Source organism: Mobula hypostoma, unplaced genomic scaffold (assembly GCF_963921235.1).
Source record: "Mobula hypostoma unplaced genomic scaffold, sMobHyp1.1 scaffold_42, whole genome shotgun sequence".
In the NCBI taxonomy this organism is placed as follows: domain Eukaryota; kingdom Metazoa; phylum Chordata; class Chondrichthyes; order Myliobatiformes; family Myliobatidae; genus Mobula; species Mobula hypostoma.
Window position 1 is genome coordinate 196,947 of NW_026948219.1, and position 18,586 is coordinate 215,532.

Here is an 18,586-nt window from a genome sequence, read left to right on the forward strand (position 1 = left end):
AGAGATTGAACAAGATGGTTCATAGATATTGAGGTGATGGGATACAAACTGGACAGAGGTTGAACAAGATGGTTGATATATATCATTGAGGTGGTGGTGTACAGGCTGTACAGAGGATGAATAAGGAGGTTGATATATGTCATTGAGGTGGTGGTGTACAGGCTGGACACAGTTTGGACGAGATGGCCAGGGAATGAGCAGATGGAACCAGGTGGTAGAAGGAATCAAGAGCACTCTCTGTTGGTCATCCAAAAAATACAGATACTGAAATAATAGTACACACTACTAGATTACAGATTCCAATATAACAAAGCCAGAACAAATAATAGGAACTTCAGTATATGCCCTTTTCCACTCTACAAGCTTCATCAATGCTCCGCAGAAAGTATCCCATCCCGATACTTCACATCTTGATATGGCTACTGATATTCCTTTAACTGAATGAAATAGCAGAGAACGATGGATACAGCTGAGTATATCATAGAAACTAACCTCGGCCTATCTGGGTAGTTTTGGAATTGAAAGCTGTAAAATAGTTTTTTGTAACTTTGTTATTGGGAGCTGCTTTGCCCATACAATTAGGTAAAGTTGCTAATTTAAACTTGCAGCCTGTGATTAATCACTCTTTATAAACTTGGCTTCAGTTCTGCATTTTTTTTTAATCTTAAAAAATTAAGCTTTGTAGTTTAATTTATCAAAACTACTTTTTAAGCCTTCTTTGAGTGATCCCATTTTTTTTACTTTGGAAAAATAAAGGAATTAATTCTTTTTCAAATATAATTAAAGAAGGTAGACTGATATCCTTTGAACAATTAGTTGATAAATATTCTCTTTCATACTCACACTTATTACAATATCTCCAACTTAGACATTTCTTTCAAAAATATTTAGGTAATTTTCCTTACCTATTGGATGCTGACCTGTTAGATACTATTATGAGTATGAACCTTTGAAGAAGGGTTCCATTTGAAGAATTTATAATTTACCACTACAATGGGATAAGTGTCCTTTATGTAAGATTAAACAAGATTGGGAAAAGGAACTCAATTTGACTTTTACGACAGAAGATTGGATGCGAATTCTGAAGTTGGTCAACTCTTCTTCGATCTATGCTAGTTATTCACTGATTCAATTTAAAATTGTTCATCGTTACCATTTGACAAAGTAGATATTGTCTAAAATATTCCCTAATGTTGATAGTTATTGTGATAGATGTAAAACTGAGATAGCTACACTGACACACATTTTTGGTCTTGCTCTATACTGGAACAGTTCTGGAAGTCCATTTTTTGACAATTACTAAAGCACTTAAAATTAATCTACAACCTAACAAATTAGATAGATAGATATACTTCATTGATCCCGAGGGAAATTGGGTTTCGTTACAGCCGCAAAAAACAAGAATAGAGCATAAATATAGCAATACAAAAAACACAAACAATCAAACAACAAAATACAAACTATGCCAGATGGAAAATAAGTCCAGGACCAGTCTACTGACTCAGGGTGTCTGATCCTCCATGGGAGGAGCTGCAAGTTCGATGGCCACAGGCAGGAACGACCTCCTGTGCCGCCCAGTGTTGTATCTCGGTGGAATGTGACGAAGTCCAAAAGTAAATAGTTCAATATCCGGTCTACAAGCACGTTCCTCGATAGTAATATGACTCGGATTGCACCATCCATTGTTAACCAGAACAGAAAGCATCCAACTCCTTTATGCTTACTGCTCTCAGTGCACTTCCGGTCAGCGGGAATTTCTGGCAGCCGTCCATGGAGAAGTTTTGATCGGGTATGTCCTCGTGCAGCCCCGTTCCAGTGAAACACATAACACTACACTCCTGAAATGTTCTCTGACACCTGGCTAGCGCTGTGAACTCGTCCATTTTATTATCTACCGAACTCCTCTTCTCCATAAGTCTCTGTTGTCTCGACCCAGCCTTCTTTCCTCGACTTTGTGATCCCCCTCTGCATCCTCTGTGTGTTTTCCTCCAGATTTTAGCAGGGGTGTCTGCCACTCTGCTAGTATAAACCGGCCGGCATTAGCACAAACAGCTGGTCCCTGAAATGAACAATGCGACCTTGCTTCTGTTCCGCGTGTCGGGATGTAACTATTTCTAGCGCTAAAAACCCAAATAAAACTCTCTCTACCAGCATGTTAGAGAGGGTGCAGCTTCGACGTGTTACCGTGAGAAAAAAACAAAAAATAACGTAAGTTGTAAAGTAAGAAGAAGAAAGTAAGAATACTGATCAGAACGGATGTACCGGGCTGCGCGCACTATGATTTTCCGAATAATTCCTCAAAATATCTATGGTATCTCTGTGTCTGACCAACATGTTACAGCATTTGTTACATTGATAGCTAGGAGGGCCATTTTGTTGAAGTGGAAGGATACAACGGCTCCCACTTTATCACAATGGTTCCCTCAAGTGATGCTATGTCTTAGTTTGGAGAAAATTAGAAGTTGAACATTTGAACCTATGTTTGATTTTGAGAAAAGGTGGAGTTCATTTGCTCGTTAATATCATTTGAGTTAATTGATGGATTCTCCACAATCTAATTGTAAGTTTTTTTGGTACTTTCTTTCTTGCTGGTGGTTTGAAGCTTTAGAAGTATGACGCATGGTTCTGGGGTTGAACACCTAATGGAGTTTTCTTTTTTCCCCACTTTTCTTGCTTAGTAGGGTTTTTTTTAAATCACAAAATTTCTTCAATCTTTATATAATTTTTTTTTCTTGAGACATTGTAAGTGTTGTTTACTTCGATGTACTTGTGTTTATTTTGGAAAAAAAAACAAGATTTGAAAAAAACAAAACGAAACTAACCTCCCCTGCATGAACTCTATCTATACTTCCCATTGCCTCAGTTTAGAAGCCAGCATAATGAAAAATCCCCACAACCCTGAACATTCTCACTTCTCACCCTCCCATCGGGTCGAAGATAAAATAAAATGGAAACATACCACCAGGCTCAGGACGGTGTCCATTCTGCTGTTATAAGCGAACTGATTGTTCCCCAGCATGATGAGTGGACTCCTGACCACACAGTCTCAATCGATGAGACCTTGCACCACATATCTACCTGCACTGCACTTTCTCTGTAGCCATAATGATTTGCCACACTCTGGTATTGTTTTAACTTAATGTACTGTAGTAATGTATTGATCTGTGTGGATAATACTGAAGACACGATTTTCACTCAACCTCAGTACATGTAAGACAAAATAAAGATTCCCCATTCTAATCGTGGGGAAATATTAGACAGCCTGGGTTGCTCCTTTGGAAATTCTGTTACACACTTCCGAGAAATCCAGATAAATGATCAAGACTTAATTCTAGCATTAATAGGGCCAGATATCGTGAAACACTGGTTGCATTTCTGCAAGTCGTAGCAATGGAAAGCAGATGGAAATAAACTTCCCAGTCCCCCTACAGAACGTGAAAGATCCGGATCTCACTGTCCTGTCTGAACGGGGAAAGATGAAACTACTCATACACGTGGATCAGTGTCCCGAGGGTGCGATTTCTCTGTTTAACCCTCGTGTCTGCAAGAACACAACAGGCCGAACGGCCACTTCCAGTGTAAAACAATTATCGACCCCAGGCATCAATCTGGTGAAGTTTGGATCCGATTCCGGGCCGGATGATGGAGGTAAAGGTCCCCAGGTACATCTTAATGGGTGGTACAGTCCCGGCTTCACCACCTCATCCTGCTCCCGGGACCAGAACACCAGGGGCTGAGCGGCGGCTCATCTCAGGTGGTTCAGTGTGAAGTTCCCATAACTCGGACCAACCACGGCAGGTTGTGTCCAGGAAGCAGGATGAGGCCGCCAGTTCGGGGAAGTGAACGGGCCTCTCCGCCCAACCATCAGGTCCCCTCCACCCCCACCCCGAGATCAGATTCAGTACTCTCCGATGGGAAATTGTCGGTCGCGGTTACGCCTAGTGACTGGCCTCAATACTGACTGATGAGAGCTTGATCAATTTGTCCAGCAGACAGTGATCCCAGCCAACAACCCGCTTCAACAGAGAACGGAAAGAAAACCACCGCCCATCCGGGGACTGTGAGAGCGGAGGCGGGAGCGGGGCCTCAGAAACAGATGCTGCAGATCTGCAGGAAAACGTGAACAGGAAACGGGATCACGTGACGGGTGGAGGGTCTCCCACCTGAACCAGTGACTCTGTTCCTCGCCCCTCACATGCTGCCTGATCTACCTGCCACATTTTATACATTATTTCATTTTTACACCGGCTACATCTTTAATTTTTCACTGTATCTTCCCCGCCCCCTTCGTTGCACCTCCCGGTTCTCAGATTTACGGGTTCGATTTCCATCCCAGTCCGATACACAATTCCCACCCGAGCAGGAATTGTGCAGGTTTCATTGAAATCACTTCTATGTTTACAAACACACTAAATTCTATTAACATTATCCGGAGCCTCACTGGACAGGAACACTGAAACATCAAGTGAGAAAGAGGAGGAGTTGGGCAGGCAGCCCCTCAAACCATCAACAAGATGAGGGCTGTTCGCCCATTTCAGCCACATGTTTCTGTCCGATCCTCATTTCCTCAACCCCTTTCGTCTCCACACATCTGCTGATCTCTGTTTTATGTGAAGACGATCACTGAGACTAAATCGTCCTCCAGGAATCAGTCTCTGAATGGAGGTGAGGGAGGTGGTGTACAGGTAGGTGTAGCACTCAGGCCCTATGGAGGGATAAGTATCTGGGGGAAGATTAGTGAGAAGGGATGAATGAACAAGGAAATTGTGGAGGGAGTGATCCCTGTTGACCCTTGTTTGTGACATCCTAGACAGATTTACAGAGATTTGCATAAATGCAATCCGTATTGCAATATAAACATGATATATTCCAGACAGTGAATGCTCAAGGCATCCGGGTCTCTACACCGACCGCTGTGGCCACTGAGAGGCAGTGACCATGGAGTGATAAAAATGTTCCTTGCAGTTCTGGTGGGCTGTTACCCTGGTGATGGCTCCGCAGAACTAACTGAAAATAGGAAACAAGGAACTCAACCTCAGATGCTCGAGTTTCATTATGACAAAGATAAATACTGAGCTCTCAGACACTTTGTAACAGGGAAGCCTAAAATTCCAGTGGCTGCTTTAACCCTGTCTTGAGGTGCACCCAGTAAATCTGTTGGTATTTCCATCTCTACAGAACTTCCAGCAGTGCAGAAGCTGGTCCAAAATCAAAACACATTGTTGGATGGGGCCAGTTTGTTCCAAATGTCCACTATGGGATATTTAGAAATGACATCACACAATACATTGTTCTGATAGCTATTAGGTGTCATCCTTTGTTCAATTAAGTGGTTAAAAATTCCATTATATTCCTGTGTCTGCAATTAACCTATAACTACGGTCAACCCCCGGCATTGATACAGGTGATATTCAGATCCTGATACCGGACAGAATGATGGAAGAGGAGGTCCCCGATACAAGTGAATACATTGTGATTGTGATCTCAGATCCTAGACTCCCCTACTGTTAAAAACATCTTGTCCCTATCGGTCTATCCAGACCTCAGGATTTCATTGATGTTTCTGTTCCCAGAGTCACCACCCCTCCATTGAGAACAGGCCCAGAGATACCAAATGCCCCTCATACATAAAACCTTTCATTCCAGAATCTCTCTTGTGAAATTTTAAAACAACAACTGTAATGAACACATTTCCACGAATAACAGACAAGCTGGTGGCAGGATAATTTATTGAGAGAAACTATGCTTCCCTTACTACCCTGTTAACAGTCACAAAATATCTCCCTACGTTCAGTATGCCTATGTATGCATGGAGCCGAAAGAGATGGGAGAGATTTTCAACAAATTCTCTGTGCCTGTGTTTACTTGGGAGACAGGAACAGACTGTAGAAATGACCAAAGCCAGTCAAGTCATGGATTGTGCACGGATTACACAACAGGTGCTTGCTGTCTTGGGGTGAATTAGGGTGGATAATTCCCCAGGAATAGGGTAGAGACTGCAGGAGCCCTGCCGAACACGGATGTTGCTGGTATTTAAGGAGTAGAGTTACAGGGGTAGGTTGAACAGGTTAGAAGTTGATTCCCTGAAGCGCAGGAGAATGAGGGGAGATGCTAGCAGGTGTTCCCAAACTTTTTTTTTGTCATGGACCCCTACCATTAACAGGGGGGTCTGTGGAACCCCTGTTCGAGGTAAGCAAACCTATGACGGTATAAATAGGGTGAATGCAGGTAGGCTTTTGCCCCTCACGTTTGGTGTGGTCATGGGTTTAGGGCAAAAAGTGAAATATTTAAGGGGAATTGGAGTCGGAACTATTTCACTCAGAGTGTGGCACAAATGTGGATGCGGGTTTCAAATGCAGTAATTTGGAGAAGTTTGTATGGGTACATGGATGAAGGAGGTATTGAGGGATATGGTCTGGAAGCATGTGGATGGGTTCAGGCAGAGGAAGGCACAGAGTCGATGGGCTGGGGCTGAAAGGCCTCTTTCTGTGCTGTAAGAGAATGAATTCAAATTGAATGTCCATTTCCCAGGAGTCTAAATCATTTTAACGTAATGTTCGAAAATGCTGCAAATACAAGAAACACTCTACAGATTATTAATATCTGTGGAGAAGAACAAAGTTAATGCTTCAGCTCCAACTCTCTGTGTTGGAATGGTTTCAAATATTTTCTGATCTGATTTCAGGTTTCCAACAACTTGAATGTTTCTTTATTTTCCAGCTGCTCACAAACAGGCGACAGGAGCGGGAACTTCCAAACTCAGTAAGAATACTCAACCCGAGGTAGATAACCAACGATGCAAACACTACACAGCTTGTTCCAGATACTCACTAGCTCTGTGTATTGATATTACCTCTCAGGTCTCTCTGATCTCTACGCTCTTTTGTATCTGTTCCCTTTGGCTTTGGACTCCCCAGCCCTGGGGAACAACCCTTGATATATTTGACTGGGCATCAATGGCATTGCAGACTGCATTAGGAAAAATAGCTTTGACTGTAGCAGTGGTTCCACCCCATGCACTAAACTAGTGGTCACCAACCTTTTTAAGCCCAAGATCCCCTACCTCGACCTCAGTGAAAAGCAAGAAATACCTACTAAATCGTTTAGAGAAAAAACAGCTCAGATTGTACTTCCAATTTGAGGCCTTTTATTTGGGCAAATTGTATTTGAATTACACAAAATACTTTTGTCAAACCTTCAAATTAATTCAAACAAGCGAACACTGTAACTAACATATCAAACAGGTCATAGCTGTCTTTCTTTAAGAATATTACAATACTTCACACCTTTACTTCTAAGTTTCATTATTTAATTTTATTTCAACACGAAAAATAAATGAATACAAATTGACTGTTGCACTCAGTGTGATGACTGGGGCTGAATACTTTCTGCTAGTTCCCTGAAATTTGGCTCATAACTACAGACAGCCAGTCTGAGACAGTCTGTGAGGTGTAGGGTTGCCAACTGTCCCGTATTTCCCCCGCTAAGGTAGAACGTTCCTATGAAACCTTTCATGCCGAAATGCTTTATGCCGAAGAAGCAATTACCATTAATTTATATGGAAAAAAATTTTGATCGTTCCCAGACCCCAAAAAAATAACCTACCAAATCATACCAAATAACACATAAAACTTAAAATAACACTAATATATAGTAAAAGCAGGAATGATATGATAAATACGCAGCCTATATAAAGTAGAAATTATGAAAATTAAGCCAAAACTGATTGGTGGGGTAAAGAGAAGAAATCAGCACATCACGCATGCTCACACAGGTGCCTGTGCAAGGTTTCATGGTCATGGTAGTCTTTCTTGGGATAAACACAAATATCCTGGGATCTGACTGCTACTTCTGTCCGTTATTTGGGAGTGAGAAAGTTGGCAACCCTAGTGAGGTGCCTGTTTTTAATTAGCTCCTGTACTTAGATTTAATAATTTTCATCTGTGAAAATGCAATTTCACATAGATAAGTTAACCTGAAGTAGGCACTGACTTTTAGCGGTATAAAACCAACGTGCACACCGCACATTGCTCGGCCCCATCAGTAATAATTGCCACCAGTTTATGAATGGTGATGTCATTTTCACGGACATATTTTTTAAACTCATTGTAAATATCCTCACCTCTCGTTCTTTCCTTTCATTGCAAAAGAGTGAGGAAGTCCTCCTTTGTTGTAAAATCCTGGAAAGCTATTCTGACAAATGCAACAAGCTGAGCTGTTTGCATTACATCCAGGGATTCATCAAACTGTAGTAAAAAAATATTCACAGAGTGACAAGTCGATCAACGTCCTCTGACAGTGACTCTACCCTCCTTGTCACTGTTGCAGGGCCAAGCAGTATATTATGTATTGCAGTTGTGATGCCGTTTTTGTTTTTTAAGTCATTAAAAACAGTCTCTGCGGTAATGACCATTGCTTCCTTGAATAAATCACCATCTGTAAAAGGCTTCTTTGTTTAGCCAAAAGGTGACTTACACGAAATGATGCTTCAATAGCAGCCTTATTTTGAGCAGCATGTTTTGTGAAAACTGATTGCTGGGCCTTCAACCCCGATTTCAGCTCCTCAACTTTCCAGGCACGAATTGCGCTCTTTGGGGGGTAGGTGTCTTTAAATTCCTGGTGGTTGGTGTTGTGGTGCCACTCCAGATTCCCTCTTTTAGTCAGTGCTTGTGTTTGGTGGCACAACGTACATACACACTTGTCTTTCACCAAGGTAAATAGAAATTCCTCTTCCTATTCTGGATGGAATTTGTATGTTTTTGCCTTCTTTCGTGGAGCCTCCGCCATGCTATCAGGATATCACGAGCGATTGCCAATTGCGTCGCCTCTGATCTGAGCCGACATTCACCTAATTAATTAGCTTGTTTATTTCGGCTTTTTTTCTTAAAGATGTGCTGGGTGCGTTCCGACTACCGCTGCACCACTGCATGCTTCGCGGCCCAGAGGTTGGGGACATTGCCGTATATTGATGTTTGGGACAGTCTGTACTCTTATCTAATCCGATTGGTCACTTTGATGCAGCACAGGCTATGCTGAAAACGCGCTGCATGGTGGGGGAACTACACATATGCGCACTGGGCAGAAAGAACAGAACTAAACCCCTGCAACCCGGAACCAATCTCTCTTTACAAACAGCTTTTTAGTGAAAATATTGCGATATTACCGTTATCCTAATTAGTATTACTTTTATAATGCTCACATTACAACAGTATTTGTGTATTTATTTTTGATTTTTCTTCGGGATCTACTGGGAAAGTCTCAAAGATCGACCGGTTGGCAACCCCTGCTCTAAACAATGCTTCGAGGCACCAAACACAAAGCAGCCACGAAAGCTACACACTCCTACGTTTGAATATATTGCAATAGGTACATTTAATATCAGAGAATTGTATACGATATACATACTGAAATTATTTTTCTTCACAAAAACCCATGCAAACAGAGGAGTGCCCTAAAGAATGAATAACAGTTAAATGTTAGAACCCCAAATCCGCCCCCAAGCTCCCCCTCCAATGCGTAAGCAGCAAAGAAACAACACCCCGCCACCAGCAAAAAAAAATATTGACAACCCCCACAGAATACTCAAGCGTGCAGCAAAGCATCAATAAGAACACAGATTTGCAGTACCCCAAAGATTACTCATTCACCCCGGAATTCAACATACCACAGGCTCTCCCTCTCTCACTCCCTAATAAGGGAAAAAAGAGGTGCCCCGTTTCACAGATGAGCAGCCACTCTCTGTAACAATGATGAAAGGACTCCGCAGAGGCTGCCGGGCCAGAAAACATCCCCGGCCGAGTGCACTCCAGTTCACTGATGACTTCATGGCCATCGTCAACACTTCACTCATGCAGGCTTCAAATTGGCCAGCATAATCCCTTTGCCAAAGATTTCTACACCTTCAGAATGAAACGACTACCGCCCAGTGGAACTGCCGCCAATCATCACAAAGAGCGTGAAACGGCTGGTAATGGCACATATCAAGAACTCCAATCTTTCCACACTGGTCACTCACCAATATTCTTACTGACAGAACCACTCTATAAAAAATTCCAACTCTACCATCTAAATACAGCCCTGTGCAACTGGTGTTGGACTACTGAACCAATCGGCTTCAGAAAGTTAGGATGTACAACAGCTTCTCACTCCTAATCATCCTCAACACAGGCTGTGTGTTGAGCCCATTGCTGTACACTCTGTTCACACAGGACTGCACGGCAAATCACCCGGGTAATCACATTGTCAAATTGCCAACGACACAACAGTTGTGGGGTCCATCACATATCAATGAGATGATATACACAGTGAAGGGCTCTACCCACCCCACCACACCCTCATTACCACAAGTTTAACATTTCCTGGCACTCACCATATGTACAGACACTCCTGTGCCTAACGTCACTTTATGGACATACCAACAATGTTTAAGCTATGACATGTGCTTTTTATAATTCTGGTATTTATCTCTTTGTAAGTTTTGTTCCTGCATGAGATCCAGAGCAACAATTATTTCATTCCCCTTTACAACAGTTTACTGGAATGACATTAAACAATCCTGATCCTGGGGAAATTCCACATCAACCGCATTATCTACACACCCTTTTGTTACCCACATTCTCCTGTGGAATAAAGATCCAGCTCAGCTAACCAATCCCGATAACTTGGCCCTATAGTCCATTTCAACAAAATCACTGCCCTACTTCATTTATCTCCATAGTTACCTCTTCGAAAATCTCCAGAATACTTGAGAGGTATGACGTCCCATTGGGTGGTCTAGTCGGTGATCTCCCCATAAGCAATGTCTAACCCCCCGAGACTTCAGCTTCATTGCAGATTGAGGAAATTCCAATCCCAGCTGTAGAATTACCAGCCTGGATTGAAGTCCATATACTGCCAGTTCCATGTTCTGAGAGACCCCATCCTAATATTATAACCCACACACAGACGTTTTGTTGCCGGCAATTTGCCGTTGTGTTCCTGCCACGTACGATTCACAGACTAAGGTGGGACGGGAACCTAAGGACTTTCTGCCTGCACTGTTGCTCAGGCCACTTTACCAGGCTGTAGGTTGTGAGAGGATATGGATACACTTCAGCTTGTCTCCAGCAGCTAAACTATCTCTGATCACTAACTTCTTGCTGTGTGGGATCCTGCCCAGCACAGTTGGCTGACAATTTTCCCTCAGGGTAGCAGAAACACAATGTAAAATAATAAAATGTAAAATTCTGGGAACTCAGTACATCAGGCTACATCTGTGAAAGGAGAAATGGTGGAAGACCCAGTTTCAGAACTGTACAAGATGTTCCGATCTACTGCTTGTTTCCTGCAATCTCTCTTTTCTACTCTAAATTTCCTGCAACAGCAGATTTTTTGTTAATTTTAATGAACAGATATTAACTGATTGGACGGTTGCAGATGCTGTTCCTTAGGGATCTGTTCTGGCACTCCTTTTCTTTGCAATTTTTATAAAGACATGGCTGAAGAAGTGGAGGGATGGGTTAGTGAATTTACTGATGACACATAGGTTGGGGGTGTTGTGGATAGTGTGCAGGGCTGTCGAGGTTACAGCAGCACATCAATTGGATACAAATCTGGGCTAAGAAGTGACAGATGGAGTTCAATCCAGATAAGTGTGAGGTAGTTCATTTTGCTAGATCAAATATGATGGTAAAATATAGTATTAATGGCAATACTCCTGGCAGTGTGGAGGATCAGAGGAATCTTCGTGTCCGAGTCCACAGGACACGCATAGCTGCTGCATAGGTTGATACGAGGAATTCTACAGATGCTGGAAATTCAAGCAACACACATCAAAGTTGCTGGTGAACGCAGCAGGCCAGGCAGCATCTCTAGAAAGAGGTAGAGTCAACGTTTCGGGCCGAGACCCTTTGTCAGGACTAACTGAAGGAAGAACTAGTTAGAGATTTGAAAGTGGGAGGGGGAGGGGGAGATCGAAAATGATAGGAGAAGACAGGAGGGGGAGGGATGGGGCCAAGAGCTGGACAGGTGATTGGAAAAAGGGATATGAGAGGATCATGGGACAGAAGGCCCAGGGAGAAGGAAAGGGGGGAGGGCAGGAAAACCCAGAGGATGGGCAAGGGGTATAGTGAGAGGGACAGAGGGAGAAAAAGAATGTGTGTATATAAACAAATAACAGATGGGGTACGAGGGGGAGGTGGGGCCTAGCGGAAGTTAGAGAAGTCAGTGTTCATACCATCAGGTTGGAGGCTACCCAGACGGAATACAAGATGTTGTTCCTCCAACCTGAGTGTGGCTTCATCCTTACAGTAGCGGAGGCCGTGGATAGACATACCAGAGTGGGAATCGAACATGGAATTAAAATGTGTGGCCACTGGGAGATCCTGCTTTCTCTGGCAGACAGAGCGTAGGTGTTCAGCAAAATGATCTCCCAGTCTGCGTCGGGTCTCGCCAATAAATAGAAGGCCACATTGGGAGCACCGGACGCAGTATATCACCCCAGCCAACTCACAGGTGAAGTGTCGCCTCACCTGGAAGGGCTGTCGGGGGCCCTGAATGGTGGTAAGGGAGGAAGTGTAAGGGCATGTGTAGCACTTGTTCCGCTTACAAGGATAAGTGCCAGGAGGGAGATCAGTGGGGAGGAATGAGGGGGACGAATGGACAAGGGAGTTGCGTAGGGAGCGATCCCTGCGGAAAGCAGAGGGGGGGGGAGGGAAAGATGTGCTTAGTGGTGGAATCCTGTTGGAGGTGGCGGAAGTTACATTGAATAATATGTTGGACCCAAAGGCTAGTGGGGTGGTAGGTGAGCACCAGGGGAACCCTATTCCTAGTGGGGTGGTGGGAGGATGGAGTGAGAGCAGATGTGCGTGAAATGGGGGAGATGCGTTTGAGGGCAGAGTTGATGGTGGAGGAAGGGAAGCCTCTTTCTTTAAAAAAGGATATCTCCTTCCTCCTGGAATGAAACACCTCATCCTGAGAGCAGATGCGGCGGAGACGGAAGTTTTGCAAGAAGGGGATGGCGTTTTTGCAAGAGACAGGGTGAGAAGAGGAATGGTCAAGAGAGCTGTGAGAGTCAGTAGGCTTATAGTAGACGTCAGTAGATAAGCTGTCTCCAGAGATAGAGACAGAAAGATCTAGAAAGGGGAGGGAGGTGTCAGAAATGGACCAGATAAACTTGAGTGCGGGGTGAAAGTTGGAGGTACAATTTTGTCGAATAATCTATGTTCCAAACTTGGTCTGGTATCTGTCCCCCACTTTTCTTTCGCTGCATCGACGACTGCATTGGCGCTGCTTCCTGCACGCATGCTGAGCTCGTTGACTTCATTAACTTTGCCTCCAACTTTCACCCTGCCCTCGAGTTTACCTGGTCTATTTCCGACACATCCCTCCCCTTTCTTGATCTTTCTGTCTCTATCTCTGGAGACAGCTTATCTTCTGATCTACCATAAGCTCCGGACTCTCACAGCAACCTGGACTATTCCTCTTCTCACCCTGTCCCTTGCAAAAATGCCATCCCACTCCCGAAATTCCTCCGTCTCCGCCGCATCTGCTCTCAGGATGAGGCTGTTCATTGCAGGACGAAGGAGATGTCCTCCTTTTTTCCCGTTTCGACGTGTCAACCCATCGCCTCCTCCTGTGCCAAGATGAGGCCACCCTCAGGGTTTTATAAAGCTGCAACACAACTTCCAGACTTTTGAACTCAACGTCTCGACTAATAAAGACAACCATGCCATTTGGCTTCTTAACCACCCGATCAATCCGTGCAGTCTCTTTCAGAGAGCTGTGAACTTGGACTCTAATAACCCTCTGATCATCAACACTGTTCAGCGTCTTGCATTTAAGAGTGTCCTGTCTCTCTACATTCGGCCAACCGAGCTGCCAAGATGATCGTCACTAATCAAATCTCACTGAGATTTCTCAGGTTCTGTTGAATTTATTGACAAGTGCGCAAGTACGGGAAATTACAGGTAGAGAAAAAGACTGCTTTGGAGAAGCATCACAGGCAAGTACATTCAGATAACAAACGGAAAACAAATTCTCTGTCAGTAACAATATAGAAATGTTTTACGTCATCCTGTTAACAGGACCAGAACAACAGGGGCTGAGCGGCGGCTCATCTCAGACGGTTCGGTGTGAAGGTCTCACGACCCGGACCGACCCCGGCAGATTCTGTCAAGGAAGCGAGGCGAGGCCGCCATTTCGGGAAAGTTCAACCCCTCCCCCTTCAGGTTTCACCGATCACCTTGTGTTTCTCTCTCCCTTCCCCACCCCACCTCACCTTTTATTCTCCAGTCCTGCCGAAGGGTTTCGGCCGGTCACGCCGACTGTACTCTTTTCCTGGGTGCTGCCGGGCCTGCTCAGTTCCTCCAGCACTTTGCGGACGTTGCTCGGATTTCCAGCATCTGCAGATTTTCTCTTGTTTGAATTCGGGAAAGTTAACGGGACTCGCTGCCCAACATCAGACCTCCCCTGCTTGGGACCGGCTTCAATACACACCGAATGGAAATTGTCGGTGTTGCCCCGCAGAGAATAATCCTTTCCCGGATCCCGATCCCGATCCCACCGCCGACTCACCTCAACAAAGGACGGAAAACAACACTGCCCTGCCCGTACTGAGCATGCGCGATATCGTCTGCGCGTCATCAGCGCGGTGGGCGGGGCCTCGGAACCTAACCGGGGGTGCTGCGCGCAGACTGGGAGATCCATCCCATCCCTCCCCACCGATCTCCCTCCCGGTACTTATCCTTGTTAGCGGAACAAGCGCTACACATGCCCTTACACTTCCTCCCTTACCACCTTCTATATATTAGCGAGACCCGACGCAGACTGGGAGATCCATCCCATCCCTCCCCACCGATCTCCCTCCCGGTACTTATCCTTGTAAGCGGAACAAGCGCTACACATGCCCTTACACTTCCTCCCTTACCACCTTCTATATATTAGCGAGACCCGACGCAGACTGGGAGATCCACCCCATCCCTCCCCACCGATCTCCCTCCCGGTACTTATCCTTGTTAGCGGAACAAGCGCTACACATGCCCTTACACTTCCTCCCTTACCACCTTCTATATATTAGCGAGACCCGACGCAGACTGGGAGATCCACCCCATCCCTCCCCACCGATCTCCCTCCCGGTACTTATCCTTGTAAGCGGAACAAGCGCTACACATGCCCTTACACTTCCTCCCTTACCACCTTCTATATATTAGCGAGACCCGACGCAGACTGGGAGATCCACCCCATCCCTCCCCACCGATCTCCCTCCCGGTACTTATCCTTGTAAGCGGAACAAGCGCTACACATGCCCTTACACTTCCTCCCTTACCACCTTCTATATATTAGCGAGACCCGACGCAGACTGGGAGATCCATCCCATCCCTCCCCACCGATCTCCCTCCCGGTACTTATCCTTGTAAGCGGAACAAGCGCTACACATGCCCTTACACTTCCTCCCTTACCACCTTCTATATATTAGCGAGACCCGACGCAGACTGGGAGATCCACCCATCCCTCCCCACCGATCTCCCTCCCGGTACTTATCCTTGTAAGCGGAACAAGCGCTACACATGCCCTTACACTTCCTCCCTTACCACCTTCTATATATTAGCGAGACCCGACGCAGACTGGGAGATCCACCCCATCCCTCCCCACCGATCTCCCTCCCGGTACTTATCCTTGTAAGCGGAACAAGCGCTACACATGCCCTTACACTTCCTCCCTTACCACCTTCTATATATTAGCGAGACCCGACGCAGACTGGGAGATCCACCCCATCCCTCCCCACCGATCTCCCTCCCGGTACTTATCCTTGTAAGCGGAACAAGCGCTACACATGCCCTTACACTTCCTCCCTTACCACCTTCTATATATTAGCGAGACCCGACGCAGACTGGGAGATCCATCCCATCCCTCCCCACCGATCTCCCTCCCGGTACTTATCCTTGTAAGCGGAACAAGCGCTACACATGCCCTTACACTTCCTCCCTTACCACCTTCTATATATTAGCGAGACCCGACGCAGACTGGGAGATCCACCCCATCCCTCCCCACCGATCTCCCTCCCGGTACTTATCCTTGTAAGCGGAACAAGCGCTACACATGCCCTTACACTTCCTCCCTTACCACCTTCTATATATTAGCGAGACCCGACGCAGACTGGGAGATCCATCCCATCCCTCCCCACCGATCTCCCTCCCGGTACTTATCCTTGTAAGCGGAACAAGCGCTACACATGCCCTTACACTTCCTCCCTTACCACCTTCTATATATTAGCGAGACCCGACGCAGACTGGGAGATCCATCCCATCCCTCCCCACCGATCTCCCTCCCGGTACTTATCCTTGTAAGCGGAACAAGCGCTACACATGCCCTTACACTTCCTCCCTTACCACCTTCTATATATTAGCGAGACCCGACGCAGACTGGGAGATCCATCCCATCCCTCCCCACCGATCTCCCTCCCGGTACTTATCCTTGTAAGCGGAACAAGCGCTACACATGCCCTTACACTTCCTCCCTTACCACCTTCTATATATTAGCGAGACCCGACGCAGACTGGGAGATCCACCCCATCCCTCCCCACCGATCTCCCTCCCGGTACTTATCCTTGTAAGCGGAACAAGCGCTACACATGCCCTTACACTTCCTCCCTTACCACCTTCTATATATTAGCGAGACCCGACGCAGACTGGGAGATCCATCCCATCCCTCCCCACCGATCTCCCTCCCGGTACTTATCCTTGTAAGCGGAACAAGCGCTACACATGCCCTTACACTTCCTCCCTTACCACCTTCTATATATTAGCGAGACCCGACGCAGACTGGGAGATCCACCCCATCCCTCCCCACCGATCTCCCTCCCGGTACTTATCCTTGTAAGCGGAACAAGCGCTACACATGCCCTTACACTTCCTCCCTTACCACCTTCTATATATTAGCGAGACCCGACGCAGACTGGGAGATCCATCCCATCCCTCCCCACCGATCTCCCTCCCGGTACTTATCCTTGTAAGCGGAACAAGCGCTACACATGCCCTTACACTTCCTCCCTTACCACCTTCTATATATTAGCGAGACCCGACGCAGACTGGGAGATCCACCCATCCCTCCCCACCGATCTCCCTCCCGGTACTTATCCTTGTAAGCGGAACAAGCGCTACACATGCCCTTACACTTCCTCCCTTACCACCTTCTATATATTAGCGAGACCCGACGCAGACTGGGAGATCCATCCCATCCCTCCCCACCGATCTCCCTCCCGGTACTTATCCTTGTAAGCGGAACAAGCGCTACACATGCCCTTACACTTCCTCCCTTACCACCTTCTATATATTAGCGAGACCCGACGCAGACTGGGAGATCCACCCCATCCCTCCCCACCGATCTCCCTCCCGGTACTTATCCTTGTAAGCGGAACAAGCGCTACACATGCCCTTACACTTCCTCCCTCACCACCTTCTATATATTAGCGAGACCCGACGCAGACTGGGAGATCCATCCCATCCCTCCCCACCGATCTCCCTCCCGGTACTTATCCTTGTAAGCGGAACAAGCGCTACACATGCCCTTACACTTCCTCCCTTACCACCTTCTATATATTAGCGAGACCCGACGCAGACTGGGAGATCCACCCCATCCCTCCCCACCGATCTCACTCCCGGTACTTATCCTTGTAAGCGGAACAAGCGCTACACATGCCCTTACACTTCCTCCCTTACCACCTTCTATATATTAGCGAGACCCGACGCAGACTGGGAGATCCACCCCATCCCTCCCCACCGATCTCCCTCCCGGTACTTATCCTTGTAAGCGGAACAAGTGCTACACATGCCCTTACACTTCCTCCCTTACCACCTTCTATATATTAGCGAGACCCGACGCAGACTGGGAGATCCACCCCATCCCTCCCCACCGATCTCCCTCCCGGCACTTATCCTTGTAAGCGGAACAAGTGCTACACATGCCCTTACACTTCTTCCCTTACCACCTTCTATATATTAGCGAGACCCGACGCAGACTGGGAGATCCATCCCATCCCTCCCCACCGATCTCCCTCCCGGTACTATCCTTGTTAGCGGAACAAGCGCTACACATGCCCTTACACTTCCTCCCTTACCACCTTCTATATATTAGCGAGACCCGACGCAGACTGGGAGATCCACCCCATCCCTCCCCACCGATCTCCCTCCCGGTACTTATCCTTGTAAGCGGAACAAGCGCTACACATGCCCTTACACTTCCTCCCTTACCACCTTCTATATATTGGCGAGACCCGACGCAGACTGGGAGATCCACCCCATCCCTCCCCACCGATCTCCCTCCCGGTACTTATCCTTGTAAGCGGAACAAGCGCTACACATGCCCTTACACTTCCTCCCTTACCACCTTCTATATATTAGCGAGACCCGACGCAGACTGGGAGATCCACCCCATCCCTCCCCACCGATCTCACTCCCGGTACTTATCCTTGTAAGCGGAACAAGCGCTACACATGCCCTTACACTTCCTCCCTTACCACCTTCTATATATTGGCGAGACCCGACGCAGACTGGGGGATCCCCCCCCCTCCCCACCGATCTCCCTCCCGGTACTTATCCTTGTAAGCGGA

The 18,586-nt window shown here is 46.4% G+C and overlaps 1 protein-coding gene across 1 annotated transcript in view; it reads right to left on the reverse strand.

The window, feature by feature from the left end:
- The window catches only part of LOC134341923 (NACHT, LRR and PYD domains-containing protein 3-like), a 37,289-nt gene extending 22,628 nt beyond the window's left edge, over positions 1-14,661 (reverse strand). Inside the window, exon 1 of the mRNA XM_063039859.1 lies at positions 14,258-14,661. Coding sequence (XP_062895929.1) covers positions 14,258-14,622 — 365 coding nt within the window. The 5' untranslated portion in view covers positions 14,623-14,661. The remainder of the gene's footprint in view (positions 1-14,257) is intronic.
- Between the last annotated feature and the right edge of the window lie 3,925 nt (positions 14,662-18,586).